This window comes from Lolium rigidum, chromosome 6 (assembly GCF_022539505.1).
Source record: "Lolium rigidum isolate FL_2022 chromosome 6, APGP_CSIRO_Lrig_0.1, whole genome shotgun sequence".
NCBI classification, from domain to species: domain Eukaryota; kingdom Viridiplantae; phylum Streptophyta; class Magnoliopsida; order Poales; family Poaceae; genus Lolium; species Lolium rigidum.
In genome coordinates, this window is record NC_061513.1 from 296,365,953 (window position 1) to 296,388,763 (window position 22,811).

At 44.1% G+C, this 22,811-nt stretch overlaps 1 protein-coding gene across 1 annotated transcript; it reads left to right on the plus strand.

Annotated features, from left to right (window-relative positions):
* Nucleotides 1-18,889: 18,889 nt before the first annotated feature.
* On the plus strand, nucleotides 18,890-21,968 carry LOC124667979 (L-Ala-D/L-amino acid epimerase-like). The gene is made up of 7 exons (XM_047205193.1): nucleotides 18,890-19,402; nucleotides 19,730-19,840; nucleotides 19,938-20,154; nucleotides 20,316-20,649; nucleotides 20,880-20,941; nucleotides 21,349-21,425; nucleotides 21,710-21,968. The coding sequence occupies exons 1-7, from the start codon at nucleotides 18,890-18,892 to the stop codon at nucleotides 21,713-21,715; spliced, it is 1,320 nt and encodes a 439-aa protein (XP_047061149.1). The 3' UTR covers nucleotides 21,716-21,968.
* The last annotated feature ends 843 nt before the right edge of the window (nucleotides 21,969-22,811 follow it).

Consider the following 22,811-nt stretch of genomic DNA (forward strand, 5'->3'; position numbering starts at 1 on the left):
GGTACTGGTACCCGCGGATACCGTACCCGCATGGGAAGGGTATGGGTAGACTTTTATGCCCATGGGTAGTACCCATACCCTGCCCGTTAAGTCATGTGCAAGGCATGGGTATAGCCTCGTACCCACGGGTATACCCATACCCTGCCCGTTTATTGTTAAATTCTTACGTGACACGTCTACTTCTGTTGACTTATGAGTTAGAATATGAGAATGTGACTTTTATATTATGTTAATTGTTATGTACTCAACTACTTGTTTTTGAGTTGAGATAATTAATTTTTAATCAAAATTGTTATTGATAAATATAAAATTGTGATTGACTTGTGTACAATTTAAACTACCCATCGGGTACCCAATGGGTATGCGTACTGTCAACACCCGGATTTTTAAGTCCAGATGCCTATTATGCCATTCATCGCAATCCCAGGAATATTGTTTTTGCGAGACATAATAGATTGATATCACAACACATCATTCATTACAACACATAATCGTCTTACAACAGAGGATCACCTGATCCAGTCTTAATACATCATAGTGGATCTAGAGATCCTATTACAAAACACATAGCGGAAGCGAAGTAGTAGCGGTCGTGGTCCATTTGTTCCACAGGCAACGGTTGACGTCAGGAGCGATCCTAGTTGTCGTAGACGTCCTGCTGTCCATCTTCCTCGTACTGCTGTTCTCCTTCATAGCCTGGCCATTTGAATAGCCAGGGACAAAGCCATGAGTACTTTAAAGTACTCGCAAACTAATACTAATGTAAGCAATATCAACTATAGTAAGGGGGTGCTAAGCTCTAAGTTTATTTGCATAAAGCCAATTTTATTTCATAAGCATTTAGTAAAAAGCCTCTTCATTTGCTAACTAACTCAAGTGGGAACATTAGTGTCATTCCCACAACTCTGTTGTAATTCAAGTCAAAGTCACCATTTCAAGTTCAAATCACAAGTCACCCTTCACCTGTCACCTTTTTAAAAATGGTCTGATGACGGAACAGTATGGCCTTTCCAATCGTCCGTAACCGTGGACGCGGCTATTCGAATAGTTCTACACTCTGCAGAGGTCGTACACTTGTGCCACAACATTTGCAATAATCCGTCGAGGTTAAGCGGCCCTGATTTATCACACTCCTTGTGCGGACTACCAACCATAACCTTTCACTTACATACCCTAGTATAGGCACCTCTCCCCATGAGCTTGGCCTCCCAGTGAAGACAGACAGTCAACCTGGGAACTGCATAGGGCTTGGGCCGGACATTCACCTCATATTCACGTCATATCACATCATTTCATATTTGGTTGGAGGCAGCCCTTGGCATAACCCCGATGACGCTTGTTTAGAGGGAACCCATACTAAGATACATAAACTTCTGGTTAAGCCCTACCCATATCAGGTATTGTGGGGGTACTTGCAAAATTGGAATGGTATCGCATCCGAACCCAACCATCAGTTTTTGTAAAGTTCACCAAGTCATTCACCAGTCATATTCACCTTCAGAATCTTTCAATAGAATGACTCATCATTCCAAGGTTTTCAAAGTCATTTCATTTCACAAGTTCCCATCTAGAGTAGTCAATTTTATTTGTTAGCACTAGCAACTAGTCATGAGGGGTGCTAACTTAGCTTATAGCTTTCTAGGCTAAGTTTGATACTCTTGTAGTATTCTAATCTCTAGACCAAAGTTAACTATAAAAGCAAGTTATAAATAATCAAAAACAAAAGCTTGTAGGAGTAAAACTGGGAAATAGGATCATAAGCATAAAGTAAAAAGTAATGGTGCCTTGCTCTGGTGGAGCTTTGCACTTGGGTAGTCTTGCAAGAATATTTTCTTGCAATAATATGGTTTGCAAGGATGTTAGCTTGCAAAGGTGTTAGCTTGCCTTGGTTGGCGTATTGATCCAAGTGGTCTTCTTCTCCTTCTTCTTGGTAGAATACCTCCTCCTCTTGATAGTCTCCGGTACTAGCGTCTATAAACGAATACGAGGATACAATCACCAAACAATTCATTGGCTATTCCAAACATCACATATATTCACACAAACTATTCTATTCACACAATTAATACAATTTGGTGCGTTGGTGGTATTGCCTTGAGGAAGAATAATTTCCTCTCATTTTATATGTAAATGATAGTTTCCATATAGTTCCGGAGGAATAATTTCCTCTCATTGAATCTTCTTTAAGATTTAATTCCTCAAACCATCACCATGAATTTATGTTGACCTAGGTCAACCATTCATCATCATCACTTGAGAAAATGATTTAAATGAGGTAGGGATACCTCATACCATTTAATAATGCCTATTATGGTTTAATATCTCCAAGTATTTCATGTGAGAGTATTGGACCAGGGGTTCAAACTTCATATGAAAGTACTTGGGACAAGATTTAAATGAAGTGAAACACCTCATATAATTTACACAAGTAAACTAGCACCACTCATAACTATTAAGTGGGTAAAGGTGTTGTTTTCTTATTTAGGAAAACAATTTCCTCACATACTAAATAAGGTGTTACTTTTGATTACTTAGAGAAATAATTTCCTCTTATTATCTTATTAAGATTTAATTTCTCTTATGAATAATATATGACCTAGGTTGACCAAAGTCAACCTCTTCATACTTATCATTTGAGAAAATGATTTAAATGAGGTGAACACCTCATACAATTTAATACCAACATAGTAATGATTTAATATCATCAAATAATTCACTATGAGAGTTAATAGACCATGGTCTCTACCTCATGTAGAATTACTTGAGACAAAGATTTAAATGAGACCAAAGCATCTCATATGATTTAATAAGTAGTTTTGAACAATTTAAATACTACTATGAAAGATTTAATATTTTCAAATAAGAACATATGGGTCATTAATACATGTGTCATCAACTCTCATTGAATCACTTGGATTAATGATTTAAATGAGATGCTACACCTCATATAATTTAAATACTATTTTTGAAATAGTTTAAATGAGCTAGAAATGGCCGGATAGCCATTTTTTGAGTTTAGCCCATGATCATATGAAACAACTATAGTATTTTATTGCATAATAAATTAGACAACATCAATTGTGATTTTTGAGAGGTGGAACCACCTCAAAATAGTGTATGGTTGATTTTTAAGAATTGTTTGAAGTTTGAAAAGTTACTGCTTTGTTAATTTTACTATTCAAATTCTACAACATATTTTGATTTGAATCCAGTGTGGTTGACTGGGACCTTTCATGAGCTTTCTAAATATATAAAATTTATCAAAAATGACCGAGCAGATTTGAAATGATTAAAGATTTGGCAAAGCATGTGGGAGCAAAAACACAAAAAATCAATAAAACGAAGTTTGAATTTCAAACGCGGGCGGGAAGGAAGTGGGCCGGCCCAGTTGCTGCCCGGGCCGTGCGTGCATGGCGCATGCACGTAGCCGGCGCGCGGGAAGCACAGGGCGTCAGATCAAGATCCGACGGCCCTGGTTCGTCGCCTACCTCGCGGTCGTGCCGCGGCTTGCGACGGCGAGATCTCCCGGCCTCCGGCCACGGGCGACGGCGAGCTTGGGCTTGATCTACGGGGTTTTCCAAGGGCTACAAGAGGGTGTCGGTGTTGGAGGCTGAGGTGGCGAGAAATGGGGCGGCGTTGAGGGATGCCGCCGGTGACCGTGGCGGGTTCCTTGCTCCGGTGAGCGGCGAGGAGGGAGAGAGAGAGGTGCTAGGGGAGAGAGAGGTGAGCTGCTGGGTGGTGTGGTGAAGTCCAGAGGCGCCGGGGGGGTTTATATAGCGGCTGGAGGAGTGGGGCGCGACGGGACCGGCATGGTGGCGACGTCACGGTGCACGGCGGGCATGGGCTTCTCCGACACTGCTGCTGCGTCAGGCGGTGAGCTCAGGGGTAGGGGATGACGCGTGAGTAGTGGCGCGGTTGATGGCGTAGTGTGCGGGGCGTACCGGGTCAATGCCGAGCGTCGGCGTCCTCTCGGGCGTCGCGTCATGGCGTCGTCCGAGGGCGCGCAAGGGCCAACGGTCGTGTCCGGCGGTGGTGCAGGACCAAGAGGAAGCTGGTGGCGCAGGGTGACGTGGTGGAACGCAGTGTGCACGCGGGAACGGGGTCGTGTCCACGGGTGGTGATCAGGGGACGTGACACGGGTAGTGGTGGTCGACCCCGTGCTCTCCCCGTCCAATGTTGATGTCTGGTAGGTGTAGGAGGTCTATGTCAAGCGTAGTGACATGGTGAGAGAGAGAGAGAAAGAGAGGGAGCAAGTGGTGGCATGGTGGACTAGGGTGGCCGGCATGAGGTGTCATTGGGTGTGTGTGATGTATCCAGTCGTCGAGCATCATGTCTGGCACGTTCAGAGGGGTGAGTGGAAGGGCCAGGACATGGTCTTGCATGCTGAAATAGACTAGAGAGGGAGGTGACATGGGTGTGTGTCATGAGGGCCGGCATGGTGGCGCTCTGGGCAAAACTGGTCCAAGGCAAGTGGTGGCAAGGCTTGGCAGGGATGCAGAGGGGTACAGGGATGCAGAGGAAGTGCAGGGTTGGACTTGGTCCAAGCCAAAAATTCAGTATGGGCTCAATTCTATGTGTTGCCCACAAGGTGTTTGTTGATATGGCCGAAAGAGAAAAAGTTTCAAATTTTGGAAATTCCCTTGGTGGATCTTATTCATATATTATTTGAAGTAGATTGGTGGTGGTGGTGGTCATTTTGGTGAAGGTTTGCAAGAATACAAAAAGTGGCTCATCTTCTCTTTAATTCAAAGTCTCCACTTGGCAACACTATACTGGTCAACCTGGTCAACATGAGGTGTGGTGGTCAACATGAAAGCTGTTGACCTTGACATGGTCTTGGATGACATGGTCAGAGTTGACCAAGTTTGGTTGAAGAAAAGTCAAATGCGGGGGTGTAAAGTAGGGAAGATGTTATAAATGGGTGATATGACCATTATCACATGCATGTGAGTTTTGAATTTTCCTTTGATTTGATTCTGGTTTCTTTGATGCAAATGTGTTTGTTTATCATATATAAGTATTCTACAAGCAAGAGATCAAGCCATGGTGGCCTTGGTTGAAGATTTGCAAATTGGGCTAAGTGTATGTGAGTGAATTTTGGGGATTTTCTCACTATGTGATTTCTCTTCAATTGAATTGACTTTGGTTGACTCTAATGTGATTCTTATTGGTTTAGAAACATTTTCAAACCATTGAATCCATTTCAAAAGGTCTTGGTCAAAGATTTGCAAAATGGCCATAACACATAAGAGTTGATGTGTCACTTTTTATTATTTTTGTAAAGTGTTGATCTTGCTTCACTTGGACATGGGTTAGGGTCAATTTAGGGTTATATGAAGTTTAGAAATGGTTGCACACCATTTGGTCAAGGTTTAATGTCATAGGGCAAAAATTGGTGAAATGGCTATGTGTCTCATATGCCTCTATGCATATGTTGCATTTGATTTTTGATTTGAGTGTTCTTGGCCCATTTGAGGTTGTTGAGTATTGAAAGGGTATATGGAAGTGATCCAACTATTCACCACAAGGCCTAGGGTCAAGATTCTTAAATTCACCAATTTGTATTTTACTCTCATTTGCCTCTATGGCATTTTTAGTTTCTTTTTAATTCTTTTGGAAATCACTTGGATGTGGTTTGATAGGTACTAGGTAAGATGTATGAAGATTTTCCAAACCTCTAAGCAAAGTAGAAAAGCTTAGGGTAAAGTTTTGTAAAAATAGCCATAGGCACATATGCCTCTTTCTTATTTAATTTCCTTTTATTTTAATTTCACTAGGGTGGTGAAAAGAGAGGTGAAGTTTAGGGTTTAGTGGGGTTCACAATGGTTTACCACTGTTTAGCATAAATAATAAGGGTAGGGTTCAAGATTTACCTAGTAGGACTATATGCCCACATATGTCTTTTATTTTATTTTGTGTTTCTCAAAATAAATCTAAAATAATTTCTGGAGAAGATTAGGGTTTAAGGTTTTTCTTATTTGATTTCTTTCCTCTTTATTTTATTTGGTTGGTGACCTTCCTTGATCACTTTAGGGTTTTAGGGTTTAGCACATAAGCATAATAACACTCATCATGGCAAAACACACGATTTAAAACAAGGTCTATATGTATCAATCTTATTTTAATAAAAGTTTTTGTTGGTTCCAAAATTTGGAACTAGGGAAAAATCATTTTGTTTGTTTTGAAATTTTTGGGTTGTTACAAACCCTTCCCCCTTAAACAAATCTCGTCCCGAGATTATAAGAAAAGTTAGGTTCCTAAGAGAGGTTGAGCATTTTATTAACAGGAGGACATACTTGGCATGATCTGGGGTGCTTCCTGAGCTTCAGTGGCAGTCATGTGGTAGAGACGGCCGTTGTTGTTGTTCTGATTCCTTCTTCCGGCAAAGCGGCGCTGTTGCTGAGCGGTGTGCTGCGGTATTGGCGGCAATCCCGGCCAGCTTCTTGGGGCACTCATTGGAGAAGTGACCCACAACTCCACATTCGTAGCGGTTGATCGTGGACTTGTCTTTGGGGTTGACGGGGACAGCGTTACTTCCGATCCTTGGGGCAGTATTGGTGTTGTTGTTGTTTCCTTTGTTGTTACCGTTGTTGTTGTGGTGGTTGTTGTTGTTGTTGTTGTTGTTGCCTCCGGGCTTCGGGGGTCCTCCGTTGTTGTTGGTGTAGTTGGGGCGATAATTCTGAGCAGGGGGTTTATTGTATCTTGGGGTGAATCCTCCAGTTGAGTTGTTGCGGTGCTTCGGGTATGGTGGGGTCCACTCTGGTTCATCATTCTTCTCTTGCGGTTCTCGTTGGCTTGATGCAGCTTTCCTTCCATCCGTATGGCTGAGTCCACAAGGGCTTCTAAGTCGGCGAACGGAATGTTCACTAACACGGTTTGCATCTCGTCATGCGGTCCGGTCAGAAATCTCTCCTTCCTCTTCTCGTTGGTGTCTGTCTCATCCGGGGCGTACCTTGACAGTGTAAGAAACCTGTCGCGGTATTCCACCACGGACATTCTTCCTTGCTTCAGTTCCCGGAACTCATCTCTCATTTTCTTGATCAGTCCTTGGGGCACATGGTATTTGCTAAACTTCAGTTTGAAGTCTTCCCAAGTCATCATATGTCCAGCATTCATTGCACGGGCACTTGTCCACCAGGCTCTTGCAGGTCCTGACAGATAGTGGGTGGCAAACAGTACTTTCTCTGCGGCTTCTACTCCCGCAACTTCTAGGTTGTTCTCCATTGTCTGGAGCCAGTCATCGCGTCAAGTGGCTCTTCGGTCTTGCTAAACATCGGAGGGTTGGTGTTCCGAAAGTTCTTGAGCTTTGATCCTGGGTGATCATGGTTTCCATGGCCTTGATTGTTCTGAGCTATCTGTTGCAGTGCAGCTAAGTTGGCTTGTCGTTCAGCTCTCGTGGCTTCGCGATCTTCCATCATCATCTGGAGCATCTGCAACATTGCGTCTTGGTTGCGGTTTGGTGGGGCCATCTGATCATCGGAGTAGATGATAAGATAAGAGGGAAATTTCTATGGTTTGTTTGAGTTAAATTCAAAAAGTTCAAAACTTGAGTAGTGTTGAGGGGGTAGAAACCAACAACACTTTTTCATTCATACCAAGCATCACACATTACAAAGCTAACACACCGTTGGTTTTAAGAACCATTCATTCGCTCTACGATACAAGGGATCCTGATACAACTCACACCTACTTAAGTGCTGGGGTGATACTACTCTTCAGGGTGGATTCTTCTTCTTCACGGGTGAGGTGCTTGGCGAGAGGCGAGGGCGTTATCCAAATCCCTGCGGGTTTTGTACTGCCTGAAATCCTGAGGTGCTTCATAGGGGTTCATCTCTGGTGGTGGTGGGGGCATGGTCATCGGTCTTCCCATGGAGTCATGTCTTGGGTAGTAGAGGAAACGAGTGTTCTTGATCTTGTCCTCATTTTGTCCACACAGACGGGAAATTGCTTCTTGCATAGCTTTGTCTAGTCCTTCCTTCCAGGTGTTTCCCGTTACAGAAAACCATATGGTTTCCCATACCGGGGCTTCAAGCTTTCTTCCTAGATCAGCGGAAACTTCCCACCGGGGTGATCCTCCCAACTGATTATTGAAGGATGTTCCGAAGAATTCGGGGTACGGGTGTCCTAGATATTCCACTAGTTGCTTCAATTCCTTTTCGAACCTCAGTTCTCCTCCGTGACCAAGCTGATAGCATTCCCATTGGTATTCCATCTGTGAGCAATTTAGGATAAGTAAGTTAGAGAAGTGATCAAGTGTGCAAATTTTTATGTAGTATTATAAAAGAAATAGGGCATAACTTTCTCTTTTTGAAAAAGATATCAAGGATAAGAGTGAGAATAATTTTTCATAAATATTCATTTCATTTGTTATTGAAACTAAATTTTTCAGGACGTCCATTCTAACTAGGGTCTCCTAAGGTCAACGATGGCTCTGATACCAACTTGTCAACACCCGGATTTTTAAGTCCAGATGCCTATTATGCCATTCATCGCAATCCCAGGAATATTGTTTTTGCGAGACATAATAGATTGATATCACAACACATCATTCATTACAACACATAATCGTCTTACAACAGAGGATCACATGATCCGAGTCTTAATACATCATAGTGGATCTAGAGATCCTATTACAAAACACATAGCGGAAGCGAAGTAGTAGCGGTCGTGGTCCATTTGTTCCACGAGCAACGGTTGACGTCAGGAGCGATCCTAGTTGTCGTAGACGTCCTGCTGTCCATCTTCCTCGTACTGCTGTTCTCCTTCATAGCCTGGCCATTTGAATAGCCAGGGACAAAGCCATGAGTACTTTAAAGTACTCGCAAACTAATACTAATGTAAGCAATATCAACTATAGTAAGGGGGTGCTAAGCTCTAAGTTTATTTGCATAAAGCCAATTTTATTTCATAAGCATTTAGTAAAAAGCCTCTTCATTTGCTAACTAACTCAAGTGGGAACATTAGTGTCATTCCCACAACTCTGTTGTAATTCAAGTCAAAGTCACCATTTCAAGTTCAAATCACAAGTCACCCTTCACCTGTCACCTTTTTAAAAATGGTCTGATGACGGAACAGTATGGCCTTTCCAATCGTCCGTAACCGTGGACGCGGCTATTCGAATAGTTCTACACTCTGCAGAGGTCGTACACTTGTGCCACAACATTTGCAATAATCCGTCGAGGTTAAGCGGCCCCGATTTATCACACTCCTTGTGCGGACTACCAACCATAACCTTTCACTTACATACCCTAGTATAGGCACCTCTCCCCATGAGCTTGGCCTCCCAGTGAAGACAGACAGTCAACCTGGGAACTGCATAGGGCTTGGGCCGGACATTCACCTCATATTCACGTCATATCACATCATTTCATATTTGGTTGGAGGCAGCCCTTGGCATAACCCCGATGACGCTTGTTTAGAGGGAACCCATACTAAGATACATAAACTTACGGTTAAGCCCTACCCATATCAGGTATTGTGGGGGTACTTGCAAAATTGGAATGGTATCGCATCCGAACCCAACCATCGGTTTTTGTAAAGTTCACCAAGTCATTCACCGAGTCATATTCACCTTCAAAATCTTTCAATAGAATGACTCATCATTCCAAGGTTTTCAAAGTCATTTCATTTCACAAGTTCCCATCTAGAGTAGTCAATTTTATTTGTTAGCACTAGCAACTAGTCATGAGGGGTGCTAACTTAGCTTATAGCTTTCTAGGCTAAGTTTGATACTCTTGTAGTATTCTAATCTCTAGACCAAAGTTAACTATAAAAGCAAGTTATAAATAATCAAAAACAAAAGCTTGTAGGAGTAAAACTGGGAAATAGGATCATAAGCATAAAGTAAAAAGTAATGGTGCCTTGCTACGGTGGAGCTTTGCACTTGGGTAGTCTTGCAAGAATATTTTCTTGCAATAATATGGTTTGCAAGGATGTTAGCTTGCAAAGGTGTTAGCTTGCCTTGGTTGGCGTATTGATCCAAGTGGTCTTCTTCTCCTTCTTCTTGGTAGAATACCTCCTCCTCTTGATAGTCTCCGGTACTAGCGTCTATAAACGAATACGAGGATACAATCACCAAACAATTCATTGGCTATTCCAAACATCACATATATTCACACAAACTATTCTATTCACACAATTAATACAATTTGGTGCGTTGGTGGTATTGCCTTGAGGAAGAATAATTTCCTCTCATTTTATATGTAAATGATAGTTTCCATATAGTTCTGGAGGAATAATTTCCTCTCATTGAATCTTCTTTAAGATTTAATTCCTCAAACCATCACCATGAATTTATGTTGACCTAGGTCAACCATTCATCATCATCACTTGAGAAAATGATTTAAATGAGGTAGGGATACCTCATACCATTTAATAATGCCTATTATGGTTTAATATCTCCAAGTATTTCATGTGAGAGTATTGGACCAGGGGTTCAAACTTCATATGAAAGTACATGGGACAAGATTTAAATGAAGTGAAACACCTCATATAATTTACACAAGTAAACTAGCACCACTCATAACTATTAAGTGGGTAAAGGTGTTGTTTTCTTATTTAGGAAAACAATTTCCTCACATACTAAATAAGGTGTTACTTTTGATTACTTAGAGAAATAATTTCCTCTTATTATCTTATTAAGATTTAATTTCTCTTATGAATAATATATGACCTAGGTTGACCAAAGTCAACCTCTTCATACTTATCATTTGAGAAAATGATTTAAATGAGGTGAACACCTCATACAATTTAATACCAACATAGTAATGATTTAATATCATCAAATAATTCACTATGAGAGTTAATAGACCATGGTCTCTACCTCATGTAGAATTACTTGAGACAAAGATTTAAATGAGACCAAAGCATCTCATATGATTTAATAAGTAGTTTTGAACAATTTAAATACTACTATGAAAGATTTAATATTTTCAAATAAGAACATATGGGTCATTAATACATGTGTCATCAACTCTCATTGAATCACTTGGATTAATGATTTAAATGAGATGCTACACCTCATATAATTTAAATACTATTTTTGAAATAGTTTAAATGAGCTAGAAATGGCCAGATAGCCATTTTTTGAGTTTAGCCCATGATCATATGAAACAACTATAGTATTTTATTGCATAATAAATTAGACAACATCAATTGTGATTTTTGAGAGGTGGAACCACCTCAAAATAGTGTATGGTTGATTTTTAAGAATTGTTTGAAGTTTGAAAAGTTACTTGCTTTGTTAATTTTACTATTCAAATTCTACAACATATTTTGATTTGAATCCAGTGTGGTTGATCTGGGACCTTTCATGAGCTTTCTAAATATATAAAATTTATCAAAAATGACCAAGCAGATTTGAAATGATTAAAGATTTGGCAAAGCATGTGGGAGCAAAAACACAAAAAATCAATAAAACGAAGTTTGAATTTCAAACGCGGGCGGGAAGGAAGTGGGCCGGCCCAGTTGCTGCCCGGGCCGTGCGTGCATGGCGCATGCACGTAGCCGGCGCGCGGGAAGCACAGGGCGTCAGATCAAGATCCGACGGCCCTGGTTCGTCGCCTACCTCGCGGTGCTGCCGGCTTGCGACGGCGAGATCTCCCAGCTCCGGCCACGGCTGACGGCGAGCTTGGGCTTGATCGACGGGGTTTTCCAAGGGCTACAAGAGGGTGTCGGTGTTGGAGGCTGAGGTGGCGAGAAATGGGGCGGCGTTGAGGGATGCCGCCGGTGACCGTGGCGGGTTCCTTGCTCCGGTGAGCGGCGAGGAGGGAGAGAGAGAGGTGCTAGGGGAGAGAGAGGTGAGCTGCTGGGTGGTGTGGTGAAGTCCAGAGGCGCGGGGGGGTTTATATAGCGGCTGGAGGAGCGGGGCGCGACGGGACCGGCATGGTGGCGACGTCACGGTGCACGGCGGGCATGGGCTTCTCCGGCACTGCTGCTGCGTCAGGCGGTGAGCTCAGGGGTAGGGGATGACGCGTGAGTAGTGGCGCGGTTGATGGCGTAGTGTGCAGGGCGTACCGGGTCAATGCCGACGTCGGCGTCCTCTCGGGGCGTCGCGTCATGGCGTCGTCCAGGGGCGCGCAAGGGCCAACGGTCGTGTCGCGCGGTGGTGCGGGACCAAGAGGAAGCTGGTGGCGCGGGGTGACGTGGTGGAACGCGGTGTGCACGCGGGAACGGGGTCGTGTCCACGGGTGGTGATCGGGGACGTGACACGGGTAGTGGTGGTCGACCCCGTGCTCTCCCCGTCCAATGTTGATGTCCGGTAGGTGTGGGAGGTCTATGTCAAGCGTAGTGACATGGTGAGAGAGAGAGAGAAAGAGAGGGAGCAAGTGGTGGCATGGTGGACTAGGGTGGCCGGCATGAGGTGTCATTGGGTGTGTGTGATGTATCCGGTCGTCGAGCATCATGTACGGCACGTTCGAGAGGGGTGAGTGGAAGGGCCGGGACATGGTCTTGCATGCTTGAAATAGACTAGAGAGGGAGGTGACATGGGTGTGTGTCATGAGGGCCGGCATGGTGGCGCTGCAGGCAAAACTGGTCCAAGGCAAGTGGTGGCAAGGCTTGGCAGGGATGCAGAGGGGTACAGGGATGCAGAGGAAGTGCAGGGTTGGACTTGGTCCAAGCCAAAAATTCAGTATGGGCTCAATTCTATGTGCTGCCCACAAGGTGTTTGTTGATATGGCCGAAAGAGAAAAAGTTTCAAATTTTGGAAATTCCCTTGGTGGATCTTATTCATATATTATTTGAAGTAGATTGGTGGTGGTGGTGGTCATTTTGGTGAAGGTTTGCAAGAATACAAAAAGTGGCTCATCTTCTCTTTAATTCAAAGTCTCCACTTGGCAACACTATACTGGTCAACCTGGTCAACATGAGGTGTGGTGGTCAACATGAAAGCTGTTGACCTTGACATGGTCTTGGATGACATGGTCAGAGTTGACCAAGTTTGGTTGAAGAAAAGTCAAATGCAGGGGTGTAAAGTAGGGAAGATGTTATAAATGGGTGATATGACCATTATCACATGCATGTGAGTTTTGAATTTTCCTTTGATTTGATTCTGGTTTCTTTGATGCAAATGTGTTTGTTTATCATATATAAGTATTCTACAAGCAAGAGATCAAGCCATGGTGGCCTTGGTTGAAGATTTGCAAATTGGGCTAAGTGTATGTGAGTGAATTTTGGGGATTTTCTCACTATGTGATTTCTCTTCAATTGAATTGACTTTGGTTGACTCTAATGTGATTCTTATTGGTTTAGAAACATTTTCAAACCATTGAATCCATTTCAAAAGGTCTTGGTCAAAGATTTGCAAAATGGCCATAACACATAAGAGTTGATGTGTCACTTTTTATTATTTTTGTAAAGTGTTGATCTTGCTTCACTTGGACATGGGTTAGGGTCAATTTAGGGTTATATGAAGTTTAGAAATGGTTGCACACCATTTGGTCAAGGTTTAATGTCATAGGGCAAAAATTGGTGAAATGGCTATGTGTCTCATATGCCTCTATGCATATGTTGCATTTGATTTTTGATTTGAGTGTTCTTGGCCCATTTGAGGTTGTTGAGTATTGAAAGGGTATATGGAAGTGATCCAACTATTCACCACAAGGCCTAGGGTCAAGATTCTTAAATTCACCAATTTGTATTTTACTCTCATTTGCCTCTATGGCATTTTTAGTTTCTTTTTAATTCTTTTGGAAATCACTTGGATGTGGTTTGATAGGTACTAGGTAAGATGTATGAAGATTTTCCAAACCTCTAAGCAAAGTAGAAAAGCTTAGGGTAAAGTTTTGTAAAAATAGCCATAGGCACATATGCCTCTTTCTTATTTAATTTCCTTTTATTTTAATTTCACTAGGGTGGTGAAAAGAGAGGTGAAGTTTAGGGTTTAGTGGGGTTCACAATGGTTTACCACTGTTTAGCATAAATAATAAGGGTAGGGTTCAAGATTTACCTAGTAGGACTATATGCCCACATATGTCTTTTATTTTATTTTGTGTTTCTCAAAATAAATCTAAAATAATTTCTGGAGAAGATTAGGGTTTAAGGTTTTTCTTATTTGATTTCTTTCCTCTTTATTTTATTTGGTTGGTGACCTTCCTTGATCACTTTAGGGTTTTAGGGTTTAGCACATAAGCATAATAACACTCATCATGGCAAAACACAGGATTTAAAACAAGGTCTATATGTATCAATCTTATTTTAATAAAAGTTTTTGTTGGTTCCAAAATTTGGAACTAGGGAAAAATCATTTTGTTTGTTTTGAAATTTTTGGGTTGTTACAGTACCCGATGGGTATGGGTATGGGCAAAATGTTATACCCATGGGTACAGTTATGGGTAGAAGTTTGTACCCATTGACTATACGGGTATGGGTATGGTATTGCTCTCCCCTGCCCATACCCTGCCCATTGCCATCCTTATCGATGCCTTTACTTTGAATCTATTGCTTTATGGGTTAACTCTTATGCAAGACTTTTGATGCTTGTCTTGAAAGTACTATTCATGAAAAGTTTTGCTATATGTTATCTATTTGTTAGCAAACTATAGATCGTTGCCTTGAGTCACTTCATTCATCTCATATGCTTTACAATAGTATGATCAAGGTTATGTAAGTAGCATGTCACTACGGAAATTATTCTTTTTATCGTTTACCTACTCGAGGGCGAGCAGGAACTAAGCTTAGGGATGCTTGATACGTCTCCAACGTACCTATAATTTACGATGTTCCATGCTTGTTTTATGACAATACCTACATGTTTTGCTCACACTTTATAATGTTTTTATGCGTTTTCCGGAACTAACCTATTAACAAGATGCCACAGTGCCAGTTCCTGTTTTCTGCTGTTTTTGGTTCCAGAAAGGCTATTCGGGCAATATTCTCGGAATTCGACGAAACAAAGACCCAATATCTTATTTTTCTCCGAAGACCTCAGAACACCGAAGGAGAGTCGGAGGCGGGCCAGAGGGCCACCATACCATAAGGCGGCGCGGGCCCAGGCCTGGCCGCGCCAGCCTATGGTGAGGAGGCCCCAGGCGCCCTCCTGCGCCGCCTCTTCGCCTATAAGACCCCTTTCGACCTAAAAACGCGAGACGAATTGACGAAACTCCAGAAAGACTCCAGGGGCGCCGCCGCCATCGCAAAACTCCAATTGTGGGGACAGAATCTCTGTTCCGGCACGCCGCCGGGACGGGGAAGTGCCCCCGGAAGCCTTCTCCATCAACGCCACCGCCTCCATCATGCTCCGTGAGTAGTTCCCCCATGGACTACGGGTTCTAGCTGTAGCTAGTTGGTATTCTCTCCCCCGTGTACTTCAATACAATGATCTCATGAGCTGCCTTACATGATTGAGATTCATCTGATGTAATCGGTGTTGTGTTTGTTGGGATCCGATGGATTGTTACAATTATGATTAGTCTATCTATATAAGTTTGTGAAGTTATTGTTGCTGCAATCTTGTTGTGTTTAATGCTTGTCACTAGGGCCCGAGTGGCATGATCTTAGATTTAAGCTCTATACTTATTGCTTAGATTGTATCTACAAGTTGTTTGCACATGTCTATGTCCGGAACCCGAGGCCCCGAGTGACAGCAAGCGGGATAGCTGGAGGGAAGGCTTAGGTATGAGGATCACATGTTATCACGGAGTGTTAATGCTTTGCTCCGGTGCTCTATTAAAAGGAGTACCTTAATTTCCAGTAGATTCCCTAGAGGCCCGGCTGCCACCGGCTGGTAGGACAAAAGATGTTATACAAGTTTCTCATTGCGGGCACGTATGACTATATATGGAAAACATGCCTACATGATAGTCTTGATGTTCCGTCTTAATGCTATTTCAATCCTATCAATTGCCCAACTGTAATTTGTTCACCCAACACTTGTTATTGGAGAGTTACCACTAGTGTAGATAGCTGGGAACCCCGGTCCATCTCTCATCATCATATACTCGTCCTATATGTCATTGGAAGTAGTATCAACTATTTTACTGGTGCCATTGCTCTCATATTACTGCTCTACTGTTGCTGTGTTACTTGTTACTCTTGCTCTCATATTACTGCTTGCTTTCACATCACCCCTGTTACTAGTGCTTTTCCAGGTGCAGCTGAATTGACAACTCAGTTGTTAAGGCTTATAAGTATTCTTTACCTCCCCTTGTGTCGAATCAATAAATTTGGGTTTTAATTCCCTCGAAGACTGTTGCGATCCCCTATACTTGTGGATCATCAGTGCACTAGTTCGATGAAGAGATAATGAAATACAAGTAATATAGATGGTTGTAAGTGGTTATTTCAATCTGAAATAAAAATGGCAGCAAGCAAACATGCAGCAGAACTGGTTGTAAACGGCGTTTCAATGTTTGGAAACAAGGCCTAGGGATCATACTTTCACTAGTGGAAACTCTCAACAATGATACTATAATTGAATACATAGATATTATCACTTCACTACGCTACTCCGAACCACTCTCCGGTTTGATACTAAAGACAAAGTCATTGTGTAGGTCCGCATAAGCATTTCTTAAAGTTCGCATTCCCAATCTATGCACACCGCACGCTGTCACTTTGAGCATACAAAGATGGTACTAACTAGTCACCACAATTCATAAGTATTTTTATAAATTAAGCATAACAAAAAAACATGGTGTGCACACTGTCACCTTCACACCGTTGGACATCGTGTCCCCGGAGATCACATAATAAAAAAACTTGAGTAGCATAATAGTTGAAGAATAACATCTACTTATTCAACTAGACTACAAAGCTCATGATTACATAAAGATCATACATGGAGAGATAGATAGACCACATATCTACGCTAAAGCCCTCAACCTCGGGGGAGAACTACTCACTCCTCATCATGGGAGTCAGCAATGACGATGAAAATGGCTGTGGAGTCGATGGAGATGGCTCCGGGGGGCAATTCCCCGTCCCGGTAGGGTGCCGGAACAGAGACTTCTGTCCCTCTAATCTTGTCTGCAACGGCGGCGGAGCTACGAAACTTTTCTTGGGCGGAGGCTTATTGATTTAGGGTTCACGCGTCGGGAGGCTTCTTATAGGCGGAAGGGAGAGGTCGGTGGAGCCCAGGGGGGCCCACACCACCCCTAGGTGCGGGCTAGGGCCAGGCCGCGCCAAGGGTAGGTCTGGCCGCCCTGCGCCTCTTCTTCGTTCCCCCTCTGGACTCTGCCTTCGTTACGGAAAAATATTGACTTCGGCTTTGGTTCGTCCAATTCCAAGAATATTTCCTGTACAACCTTTATGAAATACAAAACAACAGAAAACATGGAACTGACACTGTGGCATCTTGTTAATAGGTTAGTGCCGGAAAATGTATAAAACTGCAATGAAGTGTAAACAAAACATATAGCAATTGGTGTAAAACAAGCATGGGGCATCAAAAATTATAGTTACGTTTGCAACGTATCGCGCGGCGGCGGTGGTGGAGATGAGTGAGGATAGCGCGGCGGCGGTGGAGATGAGAGGATAGCGCCACGACGGCGGTGGAGACGAGAGGATAGCGGCACGGCTACAGATGGCTAAATAGGGGTGCTAACTACCCGCACAACAGCGAAGACGTCGTATTTACGGTGGTGTCTGCGTGTGGACCGTTGGTCTCATCGGCGGCCAGCCGCGCTTCAGCCAAGGCGTCGCATTTATGATGCACCGTCATTTCCAACGCGAACCGTCGCCTCCTCTCGCTGCCAAGGCGCCTCCACCGCGAAATCCGACGTGCTGCGAGGCGCTAACGCTCGAAACGACGTCAACGTTTTTTGAGACGCGCTGGTGTGAGCCTAAAAAACCACGCGAGCCTCCAAAATGCTATCGGGCCGCCGCTCATATCCGTAGAGGGTCTAGTCACCCTCCTCCTCCGCGCCTCTGGCTCCGACCAATGAAGTGCCAATCACATGGTTGCAGGGCTCGCCGCTTCAAGTATCCGCATGTTTCTCGGCGCATCGATCACTCGGCCTCGTGTAAACAATGCTGCGCCTAGCAGCGCACATGCAGGACGGACGTGGCTAACCTAAACCTGCACGCACAGTCTATTCGTTAGTAGATGCGTGGGTAGATGCCGGTTGATTAAGTTGCATTGTAAATTCAGTCTGGGGTAATCGATCTTACCATGAATCAAGTTGATGTAAACATGTCCACACAAGGGAGTAGACAAACTAACGAATCGACTCCTTGGTGGTCGCAAAGGCCAAGCACGGCCAATAATGTTAGCAGGGCCGGCAGCCGAGCGTGATTAACAAACAACCAGATTTGTTTACTATTTGCTGATGGTGGAGAATCGACTCGGTTGAGAGTGACAACCAGTAGATTTACTCCACGAGTAGATCTAGAATACGAACTATACTATGACAAGCACAGTAGGCATCCGGGAAAAGCATGACCGGTACCGACGGCAGGGTCTCGATCATCAACAGATGCTAACAGCGGGCCCACGTGTCATCGATCATGAACAGATGCTAACAGTGGGCCCACCTGTCATCGATCAGTCCGCCCGGTCGCCTCGCTCCGCGACGAGGACACGTCAGCCGGCGCCATTTGCACTGACATGTGGGACCTGCCGTGATTCCTTCCCGGAATCATTCTGCCACCAGCCGCGGCGAGCCGGCGATCCCGTCCTCCACGCCACCGCCTGCTGGCCGCCGACGGCGTCGCACACTGCCACCGGGCCCCGCCGCCGCGTGCTGCCACGGCCCGGACGGCAACAGTTCCGTGCTCAGCTGCCACTGCACACTCGGCAGCACGACTGACGCGTGGGCCCGCGGTGTCAGTGCACGTACTGCCAACCGCTCTGCTATATAGAGATCGCCTCAGCTCGTCTTCCTCCTCCCGGCGAATCTTGCCATCTTCCGGCGACCCTCCGGCCAACCTGCTCTCCCCAGCGCGGCCGACCATGGAGACCTCCATCGCCTCCTCCTCCTCTCCCCTCCGCTTCTCCCAGAACCCGACCAACCCGAGGCCAACCCTCAACCCCACCCCTCGAATCGCCCCGTCCGGCGCCGGCCGCCGGCACGCCACCCGCCTCCGCGCCATCTCACCCTCCCCGTCCCCGTCTTCATCTCCGCCAATGGAGGCCTTCGGCTTCGACGCCCTCAAGGACACCTTCTCCGTGGACGTGGCGGCGGCCGAGGCGCGCCCGCTCGACGTGCCCCTCGCCGCGCCCTTCACCATCGCCTCCTCGCGCCTCGACGCCGTCGCCAACGTCGCCGTGCGCGTCGAGCTCTCCAGCGGCGCCGTGGGGTGGGGCGAGGCGCCCGTCCTGCCCTCCGTCACCGCCGAGGACCAGCCCGCCGCGCTCGCCGCCGTCGCCCGGGCCTGCGCGCTGCTCGCCTCCGCACCGGCCGCGCCACTCGGCGCCGTGCTGAGGGACGTCGCCGACGCCCTGCCCGGACACGCCTTCGCATCGGTGAGACACTGTCACACCATACTCTCTTAACAATTTTTTTTTACCAGACTTCATAATTTCACGGTTTCAGAACTGCATAGAGTACAGTCAAAATCTGAACACGAGCCTGCAGCACCAAAAAACAGAGGAGTTGGTTTTCAGTTCATAGAATTTCACTCTTGTACTACTCCAGTTCACACGCAGCTGCTTTCATTGTTTCTCTCGGCAATTACTCAGCTGCTTTAGTTCCTGTAGTATATTTTTATTTATTTTACGATACTGTTTGGACACAAAAACAATCATCCTCTGCTTCCGACGTGTATTTACCCCTACTTTTCTCCAACGAAGGCCAGAGCAGGAGTGGAGATGGCAGTCATCGACGCAGTTGCCAACAGCATCCGCATACCTCTCTGGAGATTATTCGGTGGAGCATCAAACAGCGTCACCACGGACATCACGGTGAGTTTACCGAACTACTATTCTCTGCAGCGAGCCGAGCATGTTGCTGATTGCACTATCAGAGTTGCTAAACCTCGTCTACTATCTCTGAATTTAGATTCCAATTGTGACCCCAAATGAAGCCGCTCAACTGGCTGCCAAATATCAGAGACAAGGCTTTCAAACTCTCAAGCTCAAAGTAGGGAAGAACCTGAACTCGGACATGGAAGTTCTCAAGGCTATACGGCTCGTCCATCCTGACTGCTCGTTTATCCTCGATGCAAATGAAGGGTACACCGCAAATCAGGCGATCGAAGTTCTCCGCAGACTAAACGGTTTGTACTCGTGCAAATTTGATACTATTACCGTAAAAGCTTGCAGTTCTAATCTTTCCCCAGCATGTTCAGCCTTTTTCTCTATTTATAATATCTCAGTCATTTCAATTTTAGCTGCTGCTGGTTCGACTCAGTTTTTGTCGTCAATGTCTTGTTATCAGAGATGGGAGTGACTCCTGTACTGTTTGAGCAACCAGTTCATAGAGACGACTGGGAAGGTCTCCGTGATGTTAGTGTTGCTGCTATGGACAAATTTGGAGTTGCTGTTGCTGCTGATGAGAGCTGTCGGAGTTTGCTTGATGCTCAGAAAATAATACATGGCAATCTTGCTCATGTTATCAACATCAAACTGGCAAAGATGGGAGTTCTTGGAGCCCTTCAAGTAATTGATGCTGCAAGAAAAGCTGGTATTGCGCTTATGATTGGCGGTATGGTCGAGACTAGGATTGCCATGGGCTTTGCTGGGCATCTAGCTGCTGGGCTTGGTTGTTTCAGGTTGGTTCATTGTGGAACTTTCTCTGCAAAAAGAGGTTACTGGTGAAAATTATGAATACTTCTGTGCAAAATGAGGCTACGTACTGGTGAAAAATATGAATTCATTTTTTGTTTTTGGAACTAAAGGGTATGCCACTAGGAAGTTCAAACTGGAAATGATGTCACAATGTTTTAGAGCTCGCATTTTTCTAATCAGGTGCTAAATAGTTCTTCCCCTGTTTCGGTTGCAGTTATATTGACCTGGACACACCTCTTTTATTGTCTGAAGATCCAGTCTACGGTGGCTATGAAGGTAGGCTTGGACAAAATCCTGTAAACCTGCAATTTCCTTTTGTAAAGATGTTACTTCATTCACCGATGCAGTTGTTGTTTCGGTTTTGTTATTATTAAATATACAACATATGCTTCTGCCCATGATTGCGTTTTAGAAAACCTGCATATTGTGAATATATGTTGTTCCTTGCCCGTATATCTTTCCTATGAAGGATTATTAAACATCCTTTCCGATGCCTATGCTCTGATGTTTTGAATAAAAATACTGCTCAATCCTTATGTTTATTTCAAAATCTATGATTATCTTCCTTCTAAGCTGTGGATCTTCAAAGTAAATTAGATTACTATCTCTTTCGCAAAAAAAAAAGATTACTATCTCCAATATATATATTCTACTTCTTGACTTACATATATTTCTTTCATCAGCTTCTGGACCTCTCTACAAATTTACCAATGCTCGTGGCCATGGTGGCTTTCTTCACTTGGACAACAATAATGGATGGGTATGTCACACCTCACTCATGTTTGCTCAAATCAATAGAAACATCTCCAGTACATGGTTTATTCTTCTTCAAGCAATCAACTGTTGTACTCAATAAAAAAATGTTGCAGTCGAAGTCAAATGGGATTGCAAATACCTTTAGCCAACCTAAATATGATCTGAGAACAGCAACTTCGCATAACGAAATAGGTGTGAGAGTTGCGAATTTAGAGCAACTTGTTCATTTCTTATAGCTCTGCCCTTTGTCTAAGAATATACATATATATATGATTTTTTTTTTTTCAGAAATGAAGATGGTCAAGGCATGCCTTGGTTCTTCCAGAACTTCGTAAAGCGATGTTATCACACTGGACGACTAATGTCTGGAGCTTCAAAAGTTCCATTTATGTACTGTGAGGCCTAGCGTATTTGATCAGGCTGTAGATAGACACATTCAGAAGGCCACTTCTATGTTAAAAAAAAGGCCACATCGGCTGGCCCTGTTGTATGGATATCCAAATGGTGCAGTAAACTGTATCCCAAGAAATAAACATTGTTGCCTCATAAATATGAAAAGCACGCGAGAATGTACCGGCATTTGCTTGCAGTACATTTCATCTGTACACGTGAATTGTTTTTCATGTTATTTTGCATGGCACAACACGCTCATAACCTTGATCAGTAAAAAACATATAAAGGGAAATAACAAAAAAATAGCAAAAAACAACATTCTTATAATTGGTCTTTTTTGATATAATTGGCCATAAGGCTAGTGGCCTAATGTACAAATGCTCAAAACTTCTTATGTAATGAAATTTCCCCAAACTTAATCATGTTGAAATAATGGATAATCATGCGAAAGAAAAAGATGAAAGCATTACCACTCTGGCCCATAATCTTGCCATGATATATATCAGATCATGGAAGAAAGTACATATATCAGATTACACTACATTTAAATAAAGAGACTCGCAAAAAGTGCTAACCCTCTTTTCTACCCCGATTTAGAATCCTCGCCGTACACGTGATATTGCTTTTTTTTCGAAATGGGGAAATTTCGCCCCAGCTTCTGCATCCAAAGGATGCACACGGCCTTTTTATTAGATTATTCACGAAACCTTACAAAAAACCATACAAAACATCAATCTCGAAGCAACCTTACTATACCTACAGTGGGATGAAGAGGATGACAATACACCAACTCACATCATCCAAAACTAAATGCCTTCCCAAACCGCTCAATAGCAGGTGAGAAATACATCCAGTCAAGCAGACTCTCAGCGCACGCCAACGCACACGCCACAGGAGTTGCTCCCGCCGTCTTCCTCGACTCCATATTCAAGAGAGGTCATCGCATTAACCTTGCAAGACCTGCCGTCGATGCCACCATGACGCCAGACGGCTCCAC